This window comes from Crocuta crocuta, unplaced genomic scaffold (assembly GCF_008692635.1).
Source record: "Crocuta crocuta isolate KB4526 unplaced genomic scaffold, BGI_CrCroc_1.0 scaffold93, whole genome shotgun sequence".
Lineage (NCBI taxonomy): Eukaryota > Metazoa > Chordata > Mammalia > Carnivora > Hyaenidae > Crocuta > Crocuta crocuta.
In genome coordinates this window covers 7,125,538-7,147,980 of record NW_027529641.1, presented here as the reverse complement: position 1 = coordinate 7,147,980, position 22,443 = coordinate 7,125,538, and the positions used below count along the sequence as shown (strand labels likewise).

At 42.4% G+C, this 22,443-nt stretch overlaps 1 protein-coding gene across 2 annotated transcripts in view; it reads left to right on the top strand.

Annotated features, from left to right (window-relative positions):
* The window catches only part of PCSK6 (proprotein convertase subtilisin/kexin type 6), a 142,085-nt gene that overhangs the window by 11,206 nt on the left and 108,436 nt on the right, over positions 1-22,443 (top strand). The window contains exons 2-5 of one of the 2 annotated variants that reach the window (XM_077762402.1): positions 4,064-4,174; positions 4,712-4,855; positions 6,458-6,534; positions 8,582-8,670. In XM_077762402.1, coding sequence (XP_077618528.1) covers positions 4,064-4,174; positions 4,712-4,855; positions 6,458-6,534; positions 8,582-8,670 — 421 coding nt within the window. Of the gene's footprint in view, positions 1-4,063; positions 4,175-4,711; positions 4,856-6,457; positions 6,535-8,581; positions 8,671-19,006; positions 19,085-22,443 lie in introns of those variants that run through there. The other variant, XM_077762403.1, reaches the window with a different exon arrangement.

Here is a 22,443-nt window from a genome sequence, read left to right as displayed (position 1 = left end):
CTGCACTGACAGCAGATAACGCAATGTGGGACTCAAACTCATGAACTGTGAGATCATGACCTGAGCTGATTGAGCCATCCAGGCGCCTCTCCACTGCATTTTTAAAAAAATTTTTAATGTTTTATTTTATATTTGAGACAGAGAAAGAGTGGTGGAGGGGCAGAGAGAGAGGGAGACACAGAATCCAAAGCAGGCTCCAGGCTCTGGGCTATCAGAACAGAGCCCGATGCAGGACTCTAACCTATGAACTGTGAGATCGTGACCTGAGCCAAAGTCAGACGTTTAACCAACTGAGCCTCCCAGATGCCTCTCCCCTGTGTTCTTATATGGGGACATTTGTCACTGGAATTTAGGGCCCATCCAAATAATCCAGGGTGATCTTATCTGGAGCTCCTTAACTTTAATTCCTTCTGGGTGGACATATCTTTTGGGTGGCCACCATCAGAAAACCTACAGAGAGTGAAATACAATGAGCAGGCACTTTCTTGTGCACAGTATTTCCCCTTCCTTCAATCCAGAGATCTGAAGTTTTGATGAGTGGTCCATTCTCTTCAGAAGGAGGTTGGGCTCAACTCATACCAGGCATACTTAGGCACTAAATGTATTGTGCTCCAGGGTCATTCATTTGCAGTCTTACTTGAGTTTAGTTTATTATATGTCTGTGGCCTTGAAAGGTAGGTCATGCATGCTACTATCTCCTCCCCTGCATTTTCACCAAGAGAATGGTGGAACACCTCCCAGGGAAGTTCTGAGAGATCTGGAAAGGCAATGAGTGAAGTTTTGATGTAAATGGACAGCCTACGTAAACTACCGGAGAAATATTATGAAAAACACTTGAAACCCCACAAAGGATCTTAGGTTGCCTTTTCTAATAATCACATGCGTAAGGGAAACTAGCCTCAGTCTCTCTCCCAGCCTTGATACTCACCATCATTACCACTTCACTGTTAGCTCCGTATTTGTTCTCTAGATCTGCAGAAGAATCTACTCTGTGAGTGATACCTCCTTGGAGATCCTAAACCATGTATCCCTTTCTCGTGAATCAGATCACTGGTCATGAATGAAGACCCTCAGGTGTATGCGTGTCAGGGTAACCCCTTTAGCAAGGACAGGTATAGATACTTTTTGAAGGGAGAGCTAACATTTCAGTCACGTGGTTTTGGGTCATTGATACTCTGACTTTCCTAGACAGGCCATTGGCCCCTGGGATCCAACCTGAGGGCCATCTACAGAACCCTGTATCTGAGCTGGGGGCACAGGAGAGGGTGCTTTGGTCCTGGATGGGACTCCATGGTATTTATGCATCAGAAACATAGTAAAACTCAATGCAACTTTGTTGAGTGGGCAACTGAATAAGCAACCACAGGACAATCAGGGCAGGTAGACCTGGCAAATGGCAGGATACAGGAATCAAGGATCCTTTTGTACCTCTCTGTGGTTGGCCGAGAAACAAGGCAGTGATTGGAGCCAAGAGAAAGTAAATGGGAAGCCCAGACCGAGTGACTACTAGCTGAATCAGTCTGTGACAGTGAGGTCACCTGTAATTCCATCCAAATAATTTGTTATATTCTGTTCCGTCGGCCTGCTGGTGCCTCACTGGCTGTCAAAGGCTCATAATGACCTGGCACAGGAGAGAGGGCTGCCCCTGAGACCATGCCAGAGGGAGAGCCCCAGACTGTGCCATGGAACCTGTGTCATCACAGCCCACTCTCAGAACTTGTGTATTAACGTTGGGTTATTACCCAGAGTGCAGTCATGTTTTGGGCCAGGATGCCCACGCTCTTTCATCCCACTAGGGGACTGTTTTGTGACTTCTGGCAACATGCTTTCCCATGTCACCTAACTGATTAGGGGAAGTCACCCACTCGGGCTTGGAAGAAAGTTCGGTTCCTCCTCTGTAACTGGAGGTGGGGCCTAGTGACCAGAAGTTGGAAGGTGCTAGATATTAGTAAGATGTTAGCAAGATGGGTGGTGCGTCAGCAGGGCAAGCTGGATGGGAACATCCCAGTGAGCTTGGAGCCATCAGTGGGATACCTAACACTGTATTTTGTAATGGGATATTTAACAGATTAGGAAATATTACCTTAGGTATTTTATACCAAGTCAGTCTTTCTGGTCCAGGCAGTGATACCTGGGGAAGTTGCAAAATGCCATCAGAGTGTCATGAGCAAAATATCTTATTGTATAGTTTCCATAGAAATATCTCCATGGCAATTATACATTATCTAGGACTTGGGGTAGAGTTAGTTTTAGAACCTGGTCTGAAATTGTTTTTGATCTATGTGTAGTGTTTCTTTTTTTTTTTTTTTTTTTAATTTTTAAGTTTATTTATTTGGAGATAGAGGGGGAGAGCGCAAGCAGGGTAGGGGTAGAGAGAGAGAATCCCAAGCAGGCTCTGCACCATCAGCACAGAGCCCAGTGTGGGACTCAGACTCACAAACAGTGGGATCATGACCTGAGCTGAAACAAAGAGTTGGGCACTTAACTGACTGAGCCACCCAGGTTCCCCTGTCTGTGGTGTTTCTAAGGAGCCTGGTCTACTGGAGTCTCATGGACAGAGTGCATTAGCGGTGGTACTTCTTCCTGAGCATTTTGTCCTGTCCACTGAGGCTGCCTTGCAGATCAATGCCCACCCTTAAATGTGAGGCTGTGTATGGGGCCGTTCTGCTTTCCTCCCTCAGGACAATGTGGGGAAATCGAGGCCAAGAGAGGTCTGAGGGGAGTACTTATCCCTCTACCCTTGGGTGCTTTTATGCCCTTAAGAGTTGCCTTGGGTGTGGCTCCCATGCCCTGTGGGACCCTTGGGGCTGAGTGTGACCAGCTTTGCCTGGCCTCCAAGTCACCCTCAGCTTCTACTGCCCCCACCCTTGAAGCTACCCCCCCTTTCTTCCTCCTTCCACCTTCCCTGCCCTGTGCCACCATCAGCTACCTCAGAGCCTGCATCACACTCTGGGCTGCTTGGTGAGGGCCCCCAAATAGAGCACAGACTCCCAAGAGCTGGGCCCGGGTACCCTCATCCTGCCTGTCTCTACCCTAGCACCAGACTGAGCCCCAGAGGGAGCAATTACTGAATCAGGCTGGACCGTGGCAGCAGGACCAGGAAAATGTTTCACCTCAGGGCATGGGAATTCTTTTCCCCATGATCTTTTAAAAGTTAAAAACAAACAAACAAACAAACAAACAGACAAAACTCTTCTACCTTGAAGAACTCTTAAACACACACACACAACACACACACACACAGATGTGAGCAGTTTATGTACACCAGTTCATATGCCAGTGCCCACTCATGACAACCCATTATGATGCCCATTGTACAAATGAGCAAACTGAGGCCAGGGAGGTTACCAGATCACTCTAAATCATACCACTGGTGAGTATGGGACTGGGTTTTGAATCTAGGCAACCAGGCTCCTGGATTCCTGCTCTTAAATACCAAGTGTACTCCCTCTCAAATTATTTTCCTTGGTGGTGCAGGCAAGTCATGCCAAATGAAGATTTATAAAACCCTGAAAATAATTTGGAAATTTTAAATTAGCAATAACACCACCACCAAAGAATTGCTGCTGTTAATGTTTTGCTGTACCCCTTTCTAGATTTTTATCTGTGCTTGTTTTGATACCATGTTGCTGGTGGCTGCTAAAAATTCCACTGTATGGATTACTGTAATTTACTGTCCTTTCTGTAGAATATCTTGCTTCCAGCTGCCAATTTGATCAATTGCTCCGCTCTCTCCATCGTCATATATGGAATTCCTATTCATATTCAGGACAAGGGTCACCAGCAAATTTGCTGGCCATCTCACGTCTTTTTGTTTGTTTGTTTTTTGTTTGTTTTTGTTTTGTTGGGTTTTTTTTTTCTTAGTAGAATGATTTCAAAACCTATGAGAGCAGCACTGTTTCCCCTGCTACATACACAGATGAGTTCTTGGATTTAAATATTGTCACCTCGAAGTGGAAATGTCCCCTTGGTGTTTACCATCCAAGACCCCTATGCCACATATATTCATGAAAAAGGACACCTGTGATCCTCTTTAAAGAGTAACCTTATTTATCCCCACCAGGTGAAATGGCTCCAACAACAAGAAGTTAAACGCAGGGTGAAGAGGCAGGTGCGAAGCGACCCTCAGGCCCTCTATTTCAACGACCCAATTTGGTCCAACATGTGGTACATGGTGAGTAGAGTGTGGGCCTCGCTGCCCTCAGGGCACTGGCAGTTCTGTGTTCCCGAGATGGGTTCATTTCCCCCAGCAAAGCTAAATTCTCACCACAACTTGAAACAGGCACATTTCACATCCGTGTAAAACCCCTGCTTTAAGACTGGGTAGCATATACTTTCTCATGAAATTTTTTAAAAATTATATGAAAGTACCCAGGGGGTGGTGGGGGAGTCCTTGAGCAGGGGAGTGGTTTACGACAAGCTCAGGACTAATAGTGAAGATGAGAGCCCCCCAAAAGGGAGATGATCCCCAAGGAAAACGGGCAGGTAGATTGCCAGGTAAAGAAAAAGCATGTGGAGCACTTCCTGGAAATGGATGAGAGAAAGAGGCTCTCTGCTGAGGCACAGGGAAGTGTTTCTCCTTGTTTACTTGCATGAGTAAGTGCATCCCTGCTGCACTTACACGGTATGGTATGTCGATCTCATGCCACAGTATGGGCTCAAGGAGTTCCCATGCTGCGGGGGGGGGGCTTTGTGTCTTCTGTTCCTACAGCACTGTGGTGACAAGAGCAGCCGCTGCCGATCAGAAATGAACGTCCAGGCAGCGTGGAAGAAGGGCTACACGGGCAAAAACGTGGTGGTCACCATCCTTGATGATGGCATAGAGAGGAATCACCCCGACCTGGCCCCAAATTATGTAAGTCAAGCCCAGGAATGTGGGAGGATATTCAACCATGTTAGTCATCAAACGAATCCAAATTTTAAAAGCCATAAGGTGCCATTTCTCTCCCCTCACTCATTGTATTAAACACTACAGAATGGCACCCGGGTTAAGTGTTAGACTCTTGATTTCAGCTCAGGTCATGATCTCACCATCATGAGATTGAGCCCCGCATTGAGCTCCACGCTGAGCATAGCACCTGCTTAAGATTCTTTCCCTCTGCCCCTCCCTCCCTCACACTCTAAACAAACAAACAAATACAGAAAAACACATTGAGAAAGGTTGTTGAAACAAACTTCCCTCTGCCTCCTGGCGCCCAGGATTTCACAGAAGGATTTGTTCAGATATTTGAGGAGTCATATGGACTTCTGGGAATAGATCCTAAAGAGTTCAGAAAAACATGTGTGGAGATGATCATCATACTAACATGAGCAACGTGAAACAGGACATGATTGAAACCTGGGCTCTGGACCAGGTTTCCTGAGTTCCTATTGTGACTCTGCAATTGATTAGCTCTGAGACCTGGGGCAAGTTGCTTCACTTCTCTGTGCCTCAGTGTCATTGTCTGTAAATGGCATCTCATCAGGTTATTGTAAGGATTAAATGCCTTCACAAATGTCAAGAAGGGAGCCTGGCACATAGTGAGTATGATGAATGCATTCAGTATTCTAAGGAACCTGAGTGCCTAACAACAGTTAAGTCAACCATGTCATATCTGTTTGATAGATGTTATGCAGCCTTTAAAAATGACAGTTTTGAAGTCAACAATTGAGAGCTTTTATGATGTGTTTTAGAAGGAAGATATGAAATTATATGAGTGCTCTGATTATGAATATACAAAGACATACATATTAGAAGTAAAAGATGAAGAAAATTCTAATACATACTACAAAATGGATGAACCTTGAGGAATTCAGTGAAATAAGCCAGATACAGGGGTATCTGGGTGAGTGGCTCAGTCAGTTAAGTATCCAACTCTTGATTTCAGCTCAAGTCATGACCTCATGGGTCATGAGTTCAAACCCCGAGCTGGGCTCTGCTCTGTAGGTGCAGAGCCTGCTTGGGATTCTCTCTCTTGCTCTCTCTCTGCCTCTCACCTGCTTGTTCTCTCTTTCTCTCAAGATAAATAAATAAAAACTTAAAAAAAAAAAAAAGAAAGAAGCCAGTCACACACACAAAATCAAATACTGTATGATTCTGCTTATCTGAGGCACCTAGAAAAGTCAAATTCATAAAGACAGAAAGTAGGGTGGGGGTTCCCAGGAGCTGAGGGAGGCCTGACTTAGTGTCTGATGGGTGCTGGGTGTCAGTTTTGCAAGACGAAGACATCCAAGGATGCATGGTGGTGATGTTGTGTGACCATTAAAATCTGATGCTATTGAACTTTATACTTTAAAATGGTTGGGGTGGTATATTTTGTTGTGTACATTTTACCACAATAAAAAATATATGTAAGATGATAGTTATCATAAGAGAGTACCAAGTATATGTTTTTCTCTAACTTTCTAAAAGCGGCGTAAAAAACATTTAAAGCATGCTATGCCGTTTCCCTTCAATCACTAAGATTTCATCTCTTAGGATTCCTACGCCAGCTATGATGTCAACGGAAATGATTATGACCCATCCCCACGATATGATGCCAGCAATGAAAATAAGTATGTCACTTTGTCTCCTCTTTCCTTACGTGCCTGTCCCTCTCCCTGCAGAATCACTATTGAATTGGCCCCCACCAGGGATTCCAGAAGGGTGGTGGGGCTGCCTGGCTGGTGGTGTCTGGGGCTTACCCAGGAGCCAGAAGCCACACCCGGCACAGCCCTTCAGGCTCAAGACAGCTTCTGTGGACTTGGCGTCTTAGGGAAGAAGCAAGAAAGGGATGTTTGGCTAGAAATGGATGTTGGCCAACACTGTTCCTGTTTCCAACCTTGTCGGGATATTTGAAAGGAATAACCCTTAAATCTAATGGGCTCCGTGACCCATTGTTTTAAGACAGCAGTTGGGCCTGTTGGAGCACAGAGGTCACATGCCTGAACTTTTTTGTCGCCATCTGTGACCTTATGAGAGAGATGTTGGATAAATCTGGGTTCAAACCTCAGTTCTACCATTCCTGGCTGTGTGGCTCCTTCTCAGTCTCTTAGAGACTTTGCAGTGGAGACGGCACTCCCTACCTTCCAGGGTTGTAGGCGGGGCTGGCGGACAGGTGAAGGATGCATACTGCATACCCTGGATGGGTGTGCAGTCTTCTGGTTGTTCTTGCTACTTGGCAAATGGAAGCAGCAGGGGCTGGAGAGATAGGTGACGTGTGTGCTGTAAGTGGCAGTCCTGGGGGTAGAGTCCAGCTTCACAAACTTGGTTCTCGAAGTTCACTTTGCTGTGTCCTGCTTGCCTTCTGTCTGCTAGCATGCCCCATGCCCTGAGCTCTTACTATTCCTCCAAAATATTTAGAGGAAAAGAACAAAAGCCCTTTTCTTTCCTCCCCCTGCTGACATGACGCTTGCCAAGGTGCATTCTCCCTCCATATAGTATTTTGCTTCTCTGTAGAGTCCCTGGGGAGGTTCAAATACTGGTGCCCACTCTGTGCTACGCGGAGTGCCTCGGCCAGGCTGATGTGTTCAACACAACAGACACAGAGCTCCCCAGAGCCCGCGGAGGCCCCAGCCCTGCAGGCTGCTTCCCTGCCTCACGTCCCAAGGTGCCCTTCCTGCTCAGCAGTGAGCATGCCTGGGGTGCAGGGAGCCTCATTTCCCCACCACACATCAAGGGGGCAGGGAGGAATGATCCAGATGCGATGCAGTGACCCATGAAGGGCAGGACTGAATCTGCGTGAGACACAGAGCTCTGTGACATTGTGAACAGCCCTGGCCATGGGGACATGCGAGGTCCACGGAAGTACAAATGACCCTCTGGAAGGTCAGCATGCAGACCTAGGACTCTTTTAAAAGGGAGTTTTAAATTTGAATCAATGATTCTCATCCCCAGTGGACTCTCTTTGAAGATGTGTTGTTTAAACTCTCCCATATTTTGGCCTCTGCCAGAGGAATTGCCTCGATGCAGCACATTGGAAAATGTGGTCATTACTGAGGAAAGCAATTTGTTTTTTCTGGTAATTTCCTCATAGTCCCTCTGCTACTGTTGAGCATCCAATTTAGAGCGTTCTTGCTCAACTCTGCCTTAAATGGCCATGGAGGTGGTGGGAGGGCTCTCTGGAGGTGAGAGGTACACAGGGAACACATTTGTGCTTGCTTCTGTCCCATCAGCCAGGCAGATGTTTACACCACACCCGCAATGTGCCAAAAGCAACGTGTTGTCCATCATGTGAAACGCATAGCTCTGGATGGGGGAAGCCCAGGGACCCTGGGTGTTGGGAGCAGGAGCCCTCACTTCAGCCTGGGGGTTACAGGGAAGAGCCATACTGAGCAAGTGCTTGCCCTTTGCTGGGTGACAGGAAGGTCCTGTTCGCCTGGCGCTGTGGCAGGGACAGGACCATCCCCAGTCTGTGCAAAGCCTGGCCTGGTACTCCCTCCTGGACAAGCCAGCCACTGAGGGAGAGGGGGTGGTGGAGTTGAGAGGAGGCAGGATGTAGGCTTTCGTGTCACATCCGCATGTAGGGATAACTGACTGTCCTTGTAGGAGACCTGCGCTGGGCACCGAATACAATACGAACTAGGGGGCTGAGGCCTGACTCTGTTTTCTGCTCTGCTTCAGACATGGCACCCGCTGCGCGGGAGAGGTCGCCGCTTCAGCCAACAACTCGTACTGCATCGTGGGCATAGCGTACAATGCAAAAATAGGAGGTAAGGCCCGGGAGCGCGCAGCCTGGGAGCCGCAGGGCCCGCCGCAGGAGTGCGGGGGTCCCTCCCCAAAGGTCTCAGCAGCTGGGCCTCTGGCCTTGGCCTGGCCACGGCCTGAAGCCTCATGCAGTGTGCCACGGCCATGCAGCCAGCACCCAATGCCTGGGGCTGGAGGCAGAGGCATTGCTCACTGTCTGGGGTGAAAAGCCACCAGAAAGGCACCTGCTGCCTCTTTTCCGATTGTGCTAGCCTGACTCACCATGGCCAACCAGACCATGTTGGTTCCCTCCCACTCACAGTCCTGTGGTGGCTTCCTGTCACTTTCACAACACACTGTATCGTTTTTACCTGGGACTAAGGCCTTTCCTTGGCCCCAACTCCTGCTTGAACCTGCTGGCCCACTTCTCCTGCCCACTCAGCATTAGTCAGAAGTCATTTGTCATAGTGTCCCCCAGTCACACATGCTCTTCCCATTTTATGCCTGGACTTGGACCATTCTTCCCATCACCCCAAAGAACTCTCCCTGCCTCTCCCTTTGACTCAGTCTATCCATGACTTATGGGCAGCTCATGGCCACTCTGCTTCATGAAGTGTCCCCTGAATGTAGCTGCCCCCCCCCCCCCCCATCTTGTTCACAGCAGGGAACAGGGGTCGGCTCTTCCAAGTCCCTCTAAGGAGTAGAGTCTGACTCCAGGTGTTTCTCCCTCTGCTGTTGACTCCAGGTGTTTCTCCCTCTGCTGTTGGGCTTCTCCATTTGTGAGTCAAACCTCCCTTGCTAGGAGAAGGCTTGGGAACAGTCTGCCTTCCCCACCCGAGCCTGGCAGTTTGACAGTTCAGACTGGCAGTCAACAAGTACTCGGAGGTAATGAAATGACTGGGAACTGAGCAGGTGTAGACCACGAGTGTGAATGGTCCTTGACCATCCAGATGGTTTGGGGGCACCGCTGTCCTCACGTGGGACTCTCAGTTTGGAGGTGCTCATACTCAGCAGGCATGAGAGGATACTGCCTTCCTGGGGTACTGCCTTTCCTGCTGCTTTGCCTTTGCTGGGGCAACTTTGCTTTTTGCTTTTGACCCCTCAAGTCTACTATGAGCCACATAGGTGGGGAGGTTAGGCCATGGGTTCTCTGGATCACCCAGTCCTTAGGGAACTTCTTGAATTTTGCAAAGAGAGTCCTCAGCTTTTACTTAACTAGTACGCCCTGCCTGCCCTTTCCCTTGGAAATCATTGAAGTAGCTGGGATTTATCATTTTATGACAGCATTAATCACCAAGGTATGTCCTGCAGACCAAATCTGGAATTTCTGTCACCTGGACGCTCCTTTGTGGATATATGTTGAGATGTTTTAAGTTCTTCCTGGAGGTTCTGATGAATGAATGCTCCTAAGAAGTCTCTCCATAAGCTGTAGGACCAGGCTGACCCTGGTCCTGACCCCACTCCTACTGCCCACTAGCTGTATGTGCTTGGACAACTAATGTAACCTCTCTGAGCCTCGGTTCCTTCACCTGTGGAGGAAGAATGGCAAGGAGTCAGCTGNGCCCCGGTCTGTTACAGAGATGAAGTGAGATGCCATGCATGAAAGCATTGGCTCAGGGCTCAGTCTGCAGGGAGCCTCTGAGCAACTCCATTCCCCCTGCTGGAACTCAGAAGCAGGAAAAAAAGTGATTTGTGTTGCTCTGAGTGAGAGGTAGACCCCACCTCTGAGGTTGCCTGAGCCCTGCTCTCCCAAAGATCCTAGACTGGTAACATTGAGATTCTCTGGGAGCTATTAGAAGTGTAGAATCCTAGCCCCCATCCCAGACCTATTGAGTTAGGATCTACATTATGATAAAATCTCTAGAGGGTGTGATAACAAATGACAGTTTGAGAAGTGCTGGTTTAGTGGGTTCTGGAGTCAGGTAGGTAGGTAACACCTATGTTGTGAGCTGCAATGAGCAGCAAGTGTAGTTACAGAGGTAAAGAACCTCCAGAGAAAGTGCACATGAATATGATTTGTTCTTACTTGTAGAGGTTTTCTCATACTTAGAGAGAGAGTACTCATACTCACTGCAAAATTGTATACCCAAGTTGCCTGAATTCTGAAGAGACCATTTCTATGACCAGGGCTCGGGGACAGGAATCTATTTTAATTAATCATTTAATATCTTTGGGCATGAACTGTACAATATAATACCATGCTGGCCACTCGGGGAGAATAAGGATAAGACCGACACAATCTGGGACCTCCAGGAGCTCTGTGTGTCTTTTGGGATGAACAGTGCGAACCCCAAAGATAGTATGGGACCAAGTACTGACATGACAGAGGCAGACAGGGGGTCCCAAGCGTGGCAGGACAAGCACTGATAAGGGAAGAAGGATGAGGATACAGCACAAACTCAGCACGATAGGACTCAACTGGGAGTGAGGAAGTGCGGGTGACAAAATAGGATCTGCAGCATGGAGTGTGCCTCATAGGGTTAAGGACCATGGGGTGGGGCTGGCATTGACCCAGGGAACCTGTGGTAGCTATGTCTCCAAAGATGCTTGTACTCAGGCAGCCACCCCTGGACAGGGCAACCTTCAGGCACCCCTAACAGACTCCCTCTCTGAGTCTGCATACCATAGAGTTTCTCTGAGATGCCCATGGAACTGACCATGACCTTGCCCTCCCTTCCTTCCTTCCTTCCTTCCTTCCTTCCTTCCTTCCTTCCACTGTTATTCAAGAGATTATAATATATATCCTAGCTCATTCCAATCTATCTGGAATTACTAGTATACTATTCCATGTATCATGCATGACCTAAAACAGATTATTTGAATTCACGCTCACTCTCATCCTTTGTGCTGTTGTTTTTATGTCTTACTTCATATGTCATAAACCTATACACATTGTTAGTCTTGCTTTAAACAGCTGACTTGAAGATATTAATGACAAGGAATACACTTGCCTACCTATTTACCAGTCCCAGTGCTCATCCTCACTTTCTAGCTTTGGATTTCTGTCTGGTTTCAATTTTTCTTTAGCTTGAGAATTTCTTTTCATGTTTTTTGAGGTGCGGGTGTACTGGTGACAGTTTATGTCAGCATTTATCTGCAAGCGTCTTTATTTCATTTTCATTTTTTAAAGTTTATTTATTTTGAGAAAGAGAGGAAGAGAGAGAGCACGCACATGCAAACAGGGGAAGCGGTGGGGGGGGGTGTAGAGAGAGAATCCCTAGCAGGCTCCGTGCTGTCAGTGTAGAGCCTAACTCAAGGCTTGATCTCACAAAATGAGATCATGAGCTGAGCTGAAATCAAGAATTGGACACTTAACCACCTGAGCCACCCAGGCACCCCCTATTTCTTTTTATTTTTTATTTTTTTCTATGTTTATTTCTGAAAGAGAGAGACAGAGCACAAGCAGGGGGCAGGGGAGTGGGAAGAGAGAGAGAGGGAGACACAAAATCCAAAGCAGGCTCCAGGCTCTGAGCTGTCAGCCCTGAGCCCAACGTGGGCTCAAACCCACGAACTGTGAAATCATGACCTGAGCCAAAGTCAGACACTTTGGATGAGTATCCAGGTGCCCCTTATTCTCATTTTTGAAAGAAATTTTGCTGCATACAGAATTCTAAGGTGACAGGTTTTTCTTCAGACATTTAAAAAAAATGTTCTTCCATTGTCTTCTGGCATTCATTGTTTCTGATGATGAGTCAGTTGTAATCCCTGTTGTTTCCTCTTTATGGAATGTGATTTCTTTTTATTTTTTCTATTTGTGCATTGCCTGTGACTACAATGCCCTTTGGTATAATTTTCTTCACGTTTATCTAGCTTGAGGTTTGCTTTGCTTCCTAGTGGCTTGTTCTTATTTTTTGGTCTAAATCAAATGTGGAAAAATTTCTGCCATTGTTTATTTAAAAAATTTTCAACCATATTTTATCTAACCTCTCTTTGGGCAGTAATTATAGTTGTTAGATTGCTTGATACACCTTGCAGGTTATTGAGGCTGTGTTCATTTTTTAAGCCCTTTCTCTCTGTGTGTTGCAAATTATATGATTTCTATTGTGCTGTCTTCAGGTCCATTAATATTATCTTTTGTTGTGTCCAATCTGTTGTTAAATCCATCCAATGATTTTTTTTTAAACATTCAGATCTTGTACCTTTCTTTTGTCAAATTCCATTTGACATTTTCTTACTGTTTCCAAATTTTTCCCGAGATTCTTCTTCTCTTCACCCATTATTTCTATCTTTTGTTTTAGATGCTTTAACAAACTTGTAAGAGTTACTGTAAAGTCTTATTCTACTAATTCCAATATCTGGGTTATTTGTGGGTGTTTCTAATGATTGAGTTAGGAATGGGGTCACATGCTCCTATACCTTTGCACGTGACTAGTAAAGTTTTAGTGTACACTAGACATTGTTGTGCTACATTGTAGATACTGCATTCTATGATCTTTGAATACTGTAGAGTTTCTAGCAGTCGGCTCAACTTGAACTTGTGATGGTTTGATTATTAATTTTTTAATGTTTATTTATTTTTGAGAGAGACAAAGTGCAAGCAGGGGAGAGGCAGAGAGAGAGAGGGAGACACAGAATCTGAAGCAGTCTCCAGGCTCTGAACTGTCAGCACAGAGCCTGACATGGTGTTTGAACCCATGAACCATGAGATCATGACCTGAACCAAAGTCGGATGCTCAACCAGCTGAGCCACCCAGGCACCCCTGATTATTAAATTTTTTATGGTTGTTCTCTTTCTGATTTGACCTTAGCCTTAGGGAAAATTCTTTATCCCAACCACATGGTCTTTACTCTTAGATCACGACCCTTTTGGCATTTCAGTGGAAAGACTAAAATGTTTAAGACCTCTCATTTGGTGAGACTCCAACTCCAAATTGATTCCCCTACAATGGGCAGCAGCTGAAGTATCTGCTCAGCTCGTTCAGCCTCCAGCTGTTCTTTTCCTCCTGAACTTCTTCGAGTATTTCCCAAATATGTTTAGTTCAGGGGTCAGCCAAGTGTTTGAAGAGGAGTTTATATGTCCTCTTCTGTAGCTCTCTTCTTTCTGAGATTTATCTCAGCTTCCAGCTGCCCTAGCAGTCCCAAACTCTATCCCATGACTCCCCAGGAGAGTTAGATTGCACTTTCCTGCTTGAATTCTAGCCTCTCCATACCAAGAGAAGTGGGGAGTTCCCCAGAAGAAAGGTTATATAAACTTGCATCATACCTAATATAGTTCCCTTCTTTCAAGAACTGAATCCCCTGCCTGCCGCTGCTTTCTTCTGGTTGCTCTCCAATGACCTTAAAAAGTTGCATTTCTATTTAATAAATATTTTGTTGAGAATTTATAATTATTCTTTTTAGAGGAATTTGTGTGATAGAACTAAAGCTTGTGGTTTATATTTCTTTACCAAATAGATGGTGTATTAGGGATCTATTGCTGCCTGACAGTTACTGCAAAATGTAGCTGCTTAAACAACAAACATTTGTTATCTAGCAGAGATAGCAGCTCAAGGTCACTCATAAGGTTGCGTTCAAGCTGTTGGCTGGGACTGTAGTCCGAACGCTTGATGGGGCTGGAGGACGTCTTTCCAAAACGTGTCACTTGTTTGGCTGTTGGCTGGAGTCCCAGTTCCTTGCTGGCTGGTGGCAGGAGCCATTAGTCCTTGATTCCTCACTATGTGCACCTCTCCATAGGGTTCTCAGAGCATCCCAATAACATGGAAGCTAGCTTCATTCACTTAAGGTGATTCAAAAGAGAGGAGGAAGCAGCAATTTTTTAAAAAGTTTATTTAATTTATTTCTGAGAGAGAGTACAAGTGGGGGAGGGGCAGAGAGAGAGGAGGAGAGTGATTCCCAAGCAGGCTCTTCACTGTCTGCACGGAGCCTGATGTGGAGCTCAAACTCACAAATTGTGAGATCATGACCTGAGCCGAAATCAAGAGTCAGAGGCTTAATCAACTGAGCCACCCACGTGTTCCGGAAGCAGCAATGATTTTTATGACCTCGTCTTGGAGGTCACATACCATCACTTCAGTCATACTCTGTTTTTTACAAATGGATCGTTAAGTCTAACATATACTCAAGGGGAGAGAAATTAGGCTGCACCTTTTGAATGAAAAAGTGTCAAAGCATTTGTGAATATCATTTAAAGTCATCACAGATGGACTCCTAATATTTATACAATAATATTATAAATATTAATATATATAAATATTTATACAAATGGAGTAACTTTTTCCACCGTTATTCATAAAATTGTACATTTCTTGTATGTTCTATCACATTAAAATGATTAAATCAAATGAAAGAATTAGTGGATCTGTCTAATTCACATCTTTAAAATAATATTGTTACTCATAAGTCCAGATAACTCCAAAATATATGTAATAATTTATCAAAGTAGGGAAGAACACAAAGAAGGTAAAATATCGAGATCCTGGTGAAAATAAGAATAACTAGTACTTACAGAATGTTTGCTAAATAATAGGCACTGATCTAAGGTCTCTATATGTATTAAATTATATAACCTCCATAAAACACTGTGTTATAGATGTTGCTGTTGTCCACATTTTACTGATGAGGGCCAGAGAGACTAAGAAATTTGCTCAAGATCAGACCAAACTGGATCCAGGTCCCAGGTCTTTACATCTACTCTTTGACAGAAATCTTTAAACCGTATATACAGGGGCACTTGGGTAGCTCAGTCAATTAAGCATCTGACTCTTGATTTCCACTTAGGTCAGGATCTCATGGTTTGTGAGATCGAGCTCTGGTATCAGGCTTGGGATTCTCTCTCTCCCTCTCTCTCTCTGCCCCTCCCCTTCTCATGCTCTCGCTCTCTCTCTCTCCCTCTCTCTCAAAGTATATGAATGAATAAACTTAAAAAAAACCATACATACAGATAGATAGATGAATGGACAGTGTGTGGATGACTATGATTTCACTCACATTTGATCATTCTATATTTGTTTTTAGTAAAATATATATAGCTTGAAATAATATAGCTTAATCTTACACAAACATAACACAACAGCAATTAAATTGAATAATTGCTGGACTACAGATTTTATGTTTACATTTTATTTGTTTAATGTTTAATTTTATGCTTAATTTGATTGATGTAAATGTAACAGAAGAAAAAGAAACTTAACTTGAAGACATTGCTGAACTTCACATAAACATTTCATTGTAATGAATTATTTTCTCGAATAGCCCTTATCAGTTAGTAAAAACAAAACAAAACCCAAGATGTAAAAATCTTTAAGAGACCAAAGTTACTTTTCTAATGCCTAATTTGACTTATGTGAATTTAACAGAAGGAAAACAAACTTAACTTGAAATGAAGGAATTGCTTCACTATGATGAAATATTTTCTCAAATAATCCTCTAAGATTTTTTTTAAAGAAAACCGAGATTATGAAAATCCTTAAGAGTCTAGGGTTACTTTTTTTTAAATTACATGTTTCCCATATTAGAATATTAGCACTTCAGTTTCTTCTCACATTCTCACCCTCATACCTTGGTTCAGATTTTTCTCATTGTCCCTACATTGTCAGGGTTTGATGATAATCATCTGTCACTGTGATTCTTACGCTTGTTCAGTCTTGGTTCACCACCATCATTTTCAGCGCAGCATCTCCATTCCTGAATTATTTTTTTAAGTTATTTATTTATTTTGAGAGAGAGAGAGCACCAATGCATGAAGCAAGGAAGACGCAGAGAGAGAAAGAGAGAGAGAGAGAGAGAGAGAGAGAGAGAGAGAGAGAGAATCCCAATTGGGCTCTGTGCTGTTAGCGCAAAGCCCGATGCAGAGCTCAATCCCCTGAACCCTGAGATCATGACCCAGACCAAAATCAAGAGTCTGACACTTAACCAAGTGAGCCACCCAGGCACCCCTCCATTCCCGAATTACCTATTTTGATTCATCTCTTTGTTCACTGAATTTTGTCACTGAGTAATGTTTTTCAGGAAAGTCTGACAGGTGCTGTCTCTCCCTAGTTCTTTCATCTCTGAGAATGCCCAAAGGTTGCCTTTACACTTGAATCGTATCTGTGCTATCTATTATATCCTTATAGAACTTAGCAAACATCCCCTTGCTTGTCCCCTAGATTCAGTGTTGTTTGGACAAGTTTGAGGTCAACATGATTTTTCCCCAGTAGGTGATTTGACTTTTTGGTTTGTGTAAAATTCTTTCTTTAAACATGAAATCCAGTAGCTTTGCTGGACCACCTGTGGGTAAGGATTATTCTATAGCAGCTGTTCTTGGGATTTAATATTATTGAAAAGATCTGGGTATTTTTTTTATTTCAGGCGAATTTTCTTGTTAAGGTTTTGAATATTTTGGGTTCTATGTATGCAGTTCTAGTCTTCATGCATACTACTTATACATCTATTGGATTTCTATTTCTTGACTTCTATATTTCTTTCTAATCATATTGAACTTATTGTTTCTTTTCCATTTTATTTATTTTTTATTATTTTAATGTCTCATTTATATTTGAGAGAGAGAGAGAGAGAAAGAATGAGTGGGGGAGGGGCAGAGAGAAGGGAAGACACAGAACGAACTTGTGAACCAAGAGATCATACCCTGAGCTGAAGTCGGACGCTTAACTGACTGAGTCATACAGGCATCCCTATTCATTTTTTTTTAATTTTTTTTTCTGGTTTTTCTCAAGCTTGTCCTCCACATCTTTGGGAGTTTTGCCAAAGTTGTTTTGCCTAGAGAAAACTCCAATAAAGGTTTTCATTTCTTTCTTTCTTTTTTTTAAGTTTATGTATTTATTTTGAGAGAGAGAGCAGGACAGGAGCAGAGAGAGAGGGAGAGAGAGAGAATCCCAAGCAGACTCCATATTGTCAGCACAGAACCCCAATGTGGGGTTCAAACTCATGAACTGTGAGATAATGATCTGAGCCAAAGTTGGATACTTAACCAACTAAGCCACCCAGGTGACCCAAGGCTTTCATTTAATGTTTTTCTTCTTTTTCTGTCCTGAGGATGAACACACTTTGGGCCCCTTTCTTTGGTCTTGTCATGTCTTCATCAAATCTTTATATATCTTTGATCTCTTGCTTCAGTGAGAAGTTACGTTTTCATTAAATTACGGAGAAATGTTTGTTTATACATTTATCATTTTCTTTCACTTGTTATGTCCCCTTTTCCCTTATTTCTTGCAGCATTGTTGCACAGATGTTATGCTGCTCACTTTCTGGTTATTAATAATGACTAGCTTCAGAGTAGGTAGGGCTTTCTCTCTAGGCCAGTAAGATGCTAAAATATGGGGGGTGAGGGGTAAGGAGGAGCAGAGAAGGGAGCAAGGCTGCAGGCACTGAGAACTTGAACTTGGTGTTTGTGGACCCAGATCCTTCTCTTCTGCCAGTCCAGTAACTAAAGAGCTCCTCTCCCCTCACCGTGAATTAGCATTAACTCATGTAATGCTCACCACAGTGGGGATGGGGCAGAGCTGACTCTCACTTTTTCTCTTTCAACAACCCATGCCACCAAAAAAATGCCTGTTCTTGGAAAAGATGGTGTGTGTATGTGTCGTTCCTGGTGAGACCTCACTGTTTCTAAAATAATAGACTTTTCATTTTTGTTGTGAAAGCAATGCAGTGTGGTAAAGAAACATCTCCCACCCTCCACCAGCCTCCACCTCTGACCCAGCCACCCGTGCCCCAGTCATAAGGCCCTCAGGTGCATCACCTACTTTACGAAGAAATGATAAATCCTAGGGAATCACAGAAGCATGTGTCACCTCTGTTGTTTTCAGAGAGGAAAGTGGGGGTACTCCAAGTTTAACTGGAAGTCCCTTTCATTTCAGAGAAATTTTCAGTTTTTAAGTTTTAAGTTGTACATTGTTGATTTGTGCCCTTTTTTCCCTACATGTAATATTTCAATAAAAATCTGTTTCAAACTTTTTTGTTGTTGGATTAATCATTTTTGTGACTCTTGGGTTTGGGCTGTTGCTTAGAAAAGCCCAAGATAAGAGATCAATTGTCCTTTATTTCTTCTAAAAATAGCTCATCTTAAAATTTTTATGGCTTTGTCTTTTGCATTTAACTTTTTAATCTGTATGGAATTTATTTCTGTGCATGGTGTGAAGGAGAGATCTAACTTTATTTTTCCCCATAGTTAATATTTACTGATCTCCACATGCCACCTTGATCCTATTAGTTTCATTAGCCTATTTGTTTTTAATCCCTAAACAATACCTCACTTTTAATTATTAAAGTTTAAGGATTTTTTTTGGATAATTTATAGGACAAATTTCTTCTTATGATGCTTTTTCAAAAATTTCTTGGCTATTCTTGCACATTTTCTCTTTCAGATGAACTTGAGAATCTGCTTGTCAAGTTCCATAAAAAATCCTGTTGGGATTTTGATTGGGATTGCATGGAAATTATAGATTAATTGGGGGAGAATTGACATCTTTACAATATTGAGTCTTCCCACCCAGGAACATGGTATGTTTTTATTTATTCAGGTCTTCTTTGACATCATTTAAAAGTGTTATCACTGTCTTCATATCAATCTTATGCATTTCTTGTTAGGTTTATATCCAGGTTGATTTTTTAAAAAATTATGTTTTCAATTGGTTATTATTGAAATGGATATAGGAAAATGATTGATTTGTCTATGTTGGGTATTTGTATCTGGCCACCTTAATGAACTCTATTGGTGCTATTATTTTTTGTTTTCTTGGCTTTTCCAGACAGATGGAAATAAAAGCTATCTGTAAATGTAATGGTGGTTTTTATCTCTTTAATAACTCTCATTTCTTTTTCATGTCTTATTTCAATGTATCGGGACTCCTGATGAACATTAAATAGTCGTGGTTTATAGGTTTTGTTGTTTTATTTCCTGCTTCTACAGGAATGTTTCTAGTATTGTACCATTTGTAGGTGTCTTCTGTAGGTTTTCTGTAATTATTTTTATTAAATTAAGGAGATTTTTATATTCCTATATTTCTAAGAGGTTTGATCAGAAATGGGTCTATTGACTTCTGTCACATTTTTTTTAAAGCAGCTACTGAGATAATTATATTGCTTTTCAAGTTTACTATTTAATACGTTTAATTTAGTAAATTACACTAATAGATTTCCTAACAATGGAAATTTCATTCTTCCATTCTTAGAATAAATTCTACTTGATTATGAGTACTTTTCATTTAACACACTGCTTGCCATTTTCAATTGTTAATGTATTATACATGGTTTTTGAATCTTTGTTTACAAGATAGATTAAACTACAGCTACTGTGTTTTGTGATGTCTGTCTCTAGTTTGGGTATCTGAGTTATGCTGGTTTTGTAGAATGAGTAAGGAAGTTTTCCATCTTTTACTGTACTCTGAAGCAGTTCATATATTGTGAACATTGCCTGCTTCCTTAAATGTTGGTAGGGCTGAAAAATCAATCTGACCAGACAGGGTGACTCTTCAAAGGACTAAGTCTATTCAGGTTTTCTATTTCTCCCTGAGGAAATTTTGGTAGTTAAGTTTTCATACAAAATTATTCATTTCTCCATATTTTCAAATTTATGACCTATAAATTTAATATTGTATTCTTATAATTAAAAAGATATATCCTCCACAGTCATACTTATAATTGTTCCTAATCTTATTTGTGGCATCGTTCCTTTTTTCCCTGATTAGACTAATGACAATTAGTCTAATTTTTATTAATTTTATTAATTAACTCTTTTTAATATTTATTACTTGTGTCTCTTACTAGCTCCTTGAAAAGAATGCGTAGTTCTTTGTTTTCAGGCTTTGATGTGCTCTCATAAGTAAATAAATGTTCTATATATTTTCTTCTTATTACCTATCTCTGGCTTTAATTATACAATGTTCTTACTGTTATTTGTTTCTGAATAATTTTTTTCAGCTTTGATTTTTCTTTTCAACTCAAGAGTTATTTATAAGGGATTTAAGTTTTTTTCCAACCAGATAGATTTTTTTTGGCACTCCTTTAGTTGCTAATTTTTAACTTTGTTGCATTGAGATCAGAGACTGTTTAGTATAATTTCTGCCTTTTGGAATTTGTTGAGTGTTTTTTGTGGTCTAATGCACGTTCAATTTTTGTAAATATTCCAATGGATTTTTCAAGAGTATTTTTATTTTATGCTTATTGAGTACAAAAATCTATGTAAGTTAGATCAGAGGTTGCAGCTGGGAGCCCACAGATTGCCTTGGCCTATATGTGTGTTTTGTGTGACACAAGTGTTTGGTTTTGTTTTGTTTTTTAACTTGAGTAAGCATTTACAAATTAAAGGATTTTATAGGAAGATACAGATTTGGAGTTTCTCTTGAAAAATCAGAAGCTCTGGCCATGCTGGACCTCATTCCTTCATGGCAACAGTTAGCTGGAATGGTGGATGTTCCTTCAAAGAGCAGTTCCTCCATCTCACTCACTGCCTAGTTTGACAGACCCGTCTACCTTGGCCATTTGTCCCACCTCCTCAGTGCCTGTAGGAATCTCTGTCACCTGTAGGCCTGATCAACTCATTCAAAGGTTTGGGAGTCTTGCCCTCTATCTGCCTGGTCAGCTTCTGAGAAGGGATGTTTGTCTCCATGGTGACTGTGGATTTGTTGATTTCTCTCAGTCTTTGGTGTATAAATTTCATAGCTATGTTACAAGGCACACAAATGTTATCATCTCTTGCTGGTGTCATGAATCTTTCTTTAATCACTATAAAAATCCTCTCTGTTTCATTCTCTTTTTTCCTTTAATTGTTCTTTGGTTGGTAATAATATTGCCATATCTGCTAAGTTACTTTATGATCACTTTCCTCATATATTTTTCATTCCTTTATTTTTAACTTTAGTTCTGTAAGCAGCATGTATTTGTCTTTATTTACATATTTTTTTGTACAATCTAAGAATTGCTTCAAAGAGGGAATTTGATATGTTCACACCTGTTCTGATTTCAGATATATTTAGGTTTATATCTGTTCCCATATTTTGCTTTCTCTTAATTAACTTACTTAGTTTCCTTATTTTTCCTGCTTTTTCTCTCTTTCTGTTTCTTTACTTCTCTGCCCTTCACTAGATAGATATAGTTTCTTCTCTCTTCTTTGTTCCCTTTCATCCTGATGGCTTGAAATTTCTACATTCTAATCTGTTTTCTATCGCCTGAAGCACATATACTTGAATTTATATTCTCCTACACTGGTTAGCATTAATCACTACCTATCTCCTTCTCCTGGGCAAAACAAGAACCTTACCATAGTTCCCCTTCCTTTCGTCATCTTCTCTTCTTCATCGCCTCCCCAAATTGGGGTCATCCAGGATTTTCACTCCATATGTTATTAACAGGTTTACATTATGCAACAACAGTTATGTCAGCTTAACCATAAAGGTGGACCAGTTTCTTTGGTCACCACTGTCTTGGGTGCTGGGAGAATCCTTAAACTCAGTCTTCAGCTCTGTGATACCCTATTTATTTACCTATGTGGTAAATGTTGAAAATAGCTTCCTTTCGGGGCGCCCGGGTGGCTTAGTCGATTAAGCGTCCGACTTTCGCTCAGGTCATGATCTCGCGGTTCGTGGGTTCGAGCCCCGCGTCGGGCTCTGTGCTGACTGCCAGCTCAGAGCCTGGAGCCTGTTTCAGAGTCTGTGACTCCCTCTCTCTCTGACCCTCCCCTGCTCACACTGTCTCTCTCTCTCTTTCCTAGAAATAAATAAAACATTAAAAAAAAAAAAGAAAATAGCTTCCTTTCTAGGACTTCTAGTTGATGTTTTAAATTAAAATTTTATTTGAAATAATGGTAAATTCATATGCAATTGTAAGAAATGATACACAGAGATCCAACATATCCTTTACCC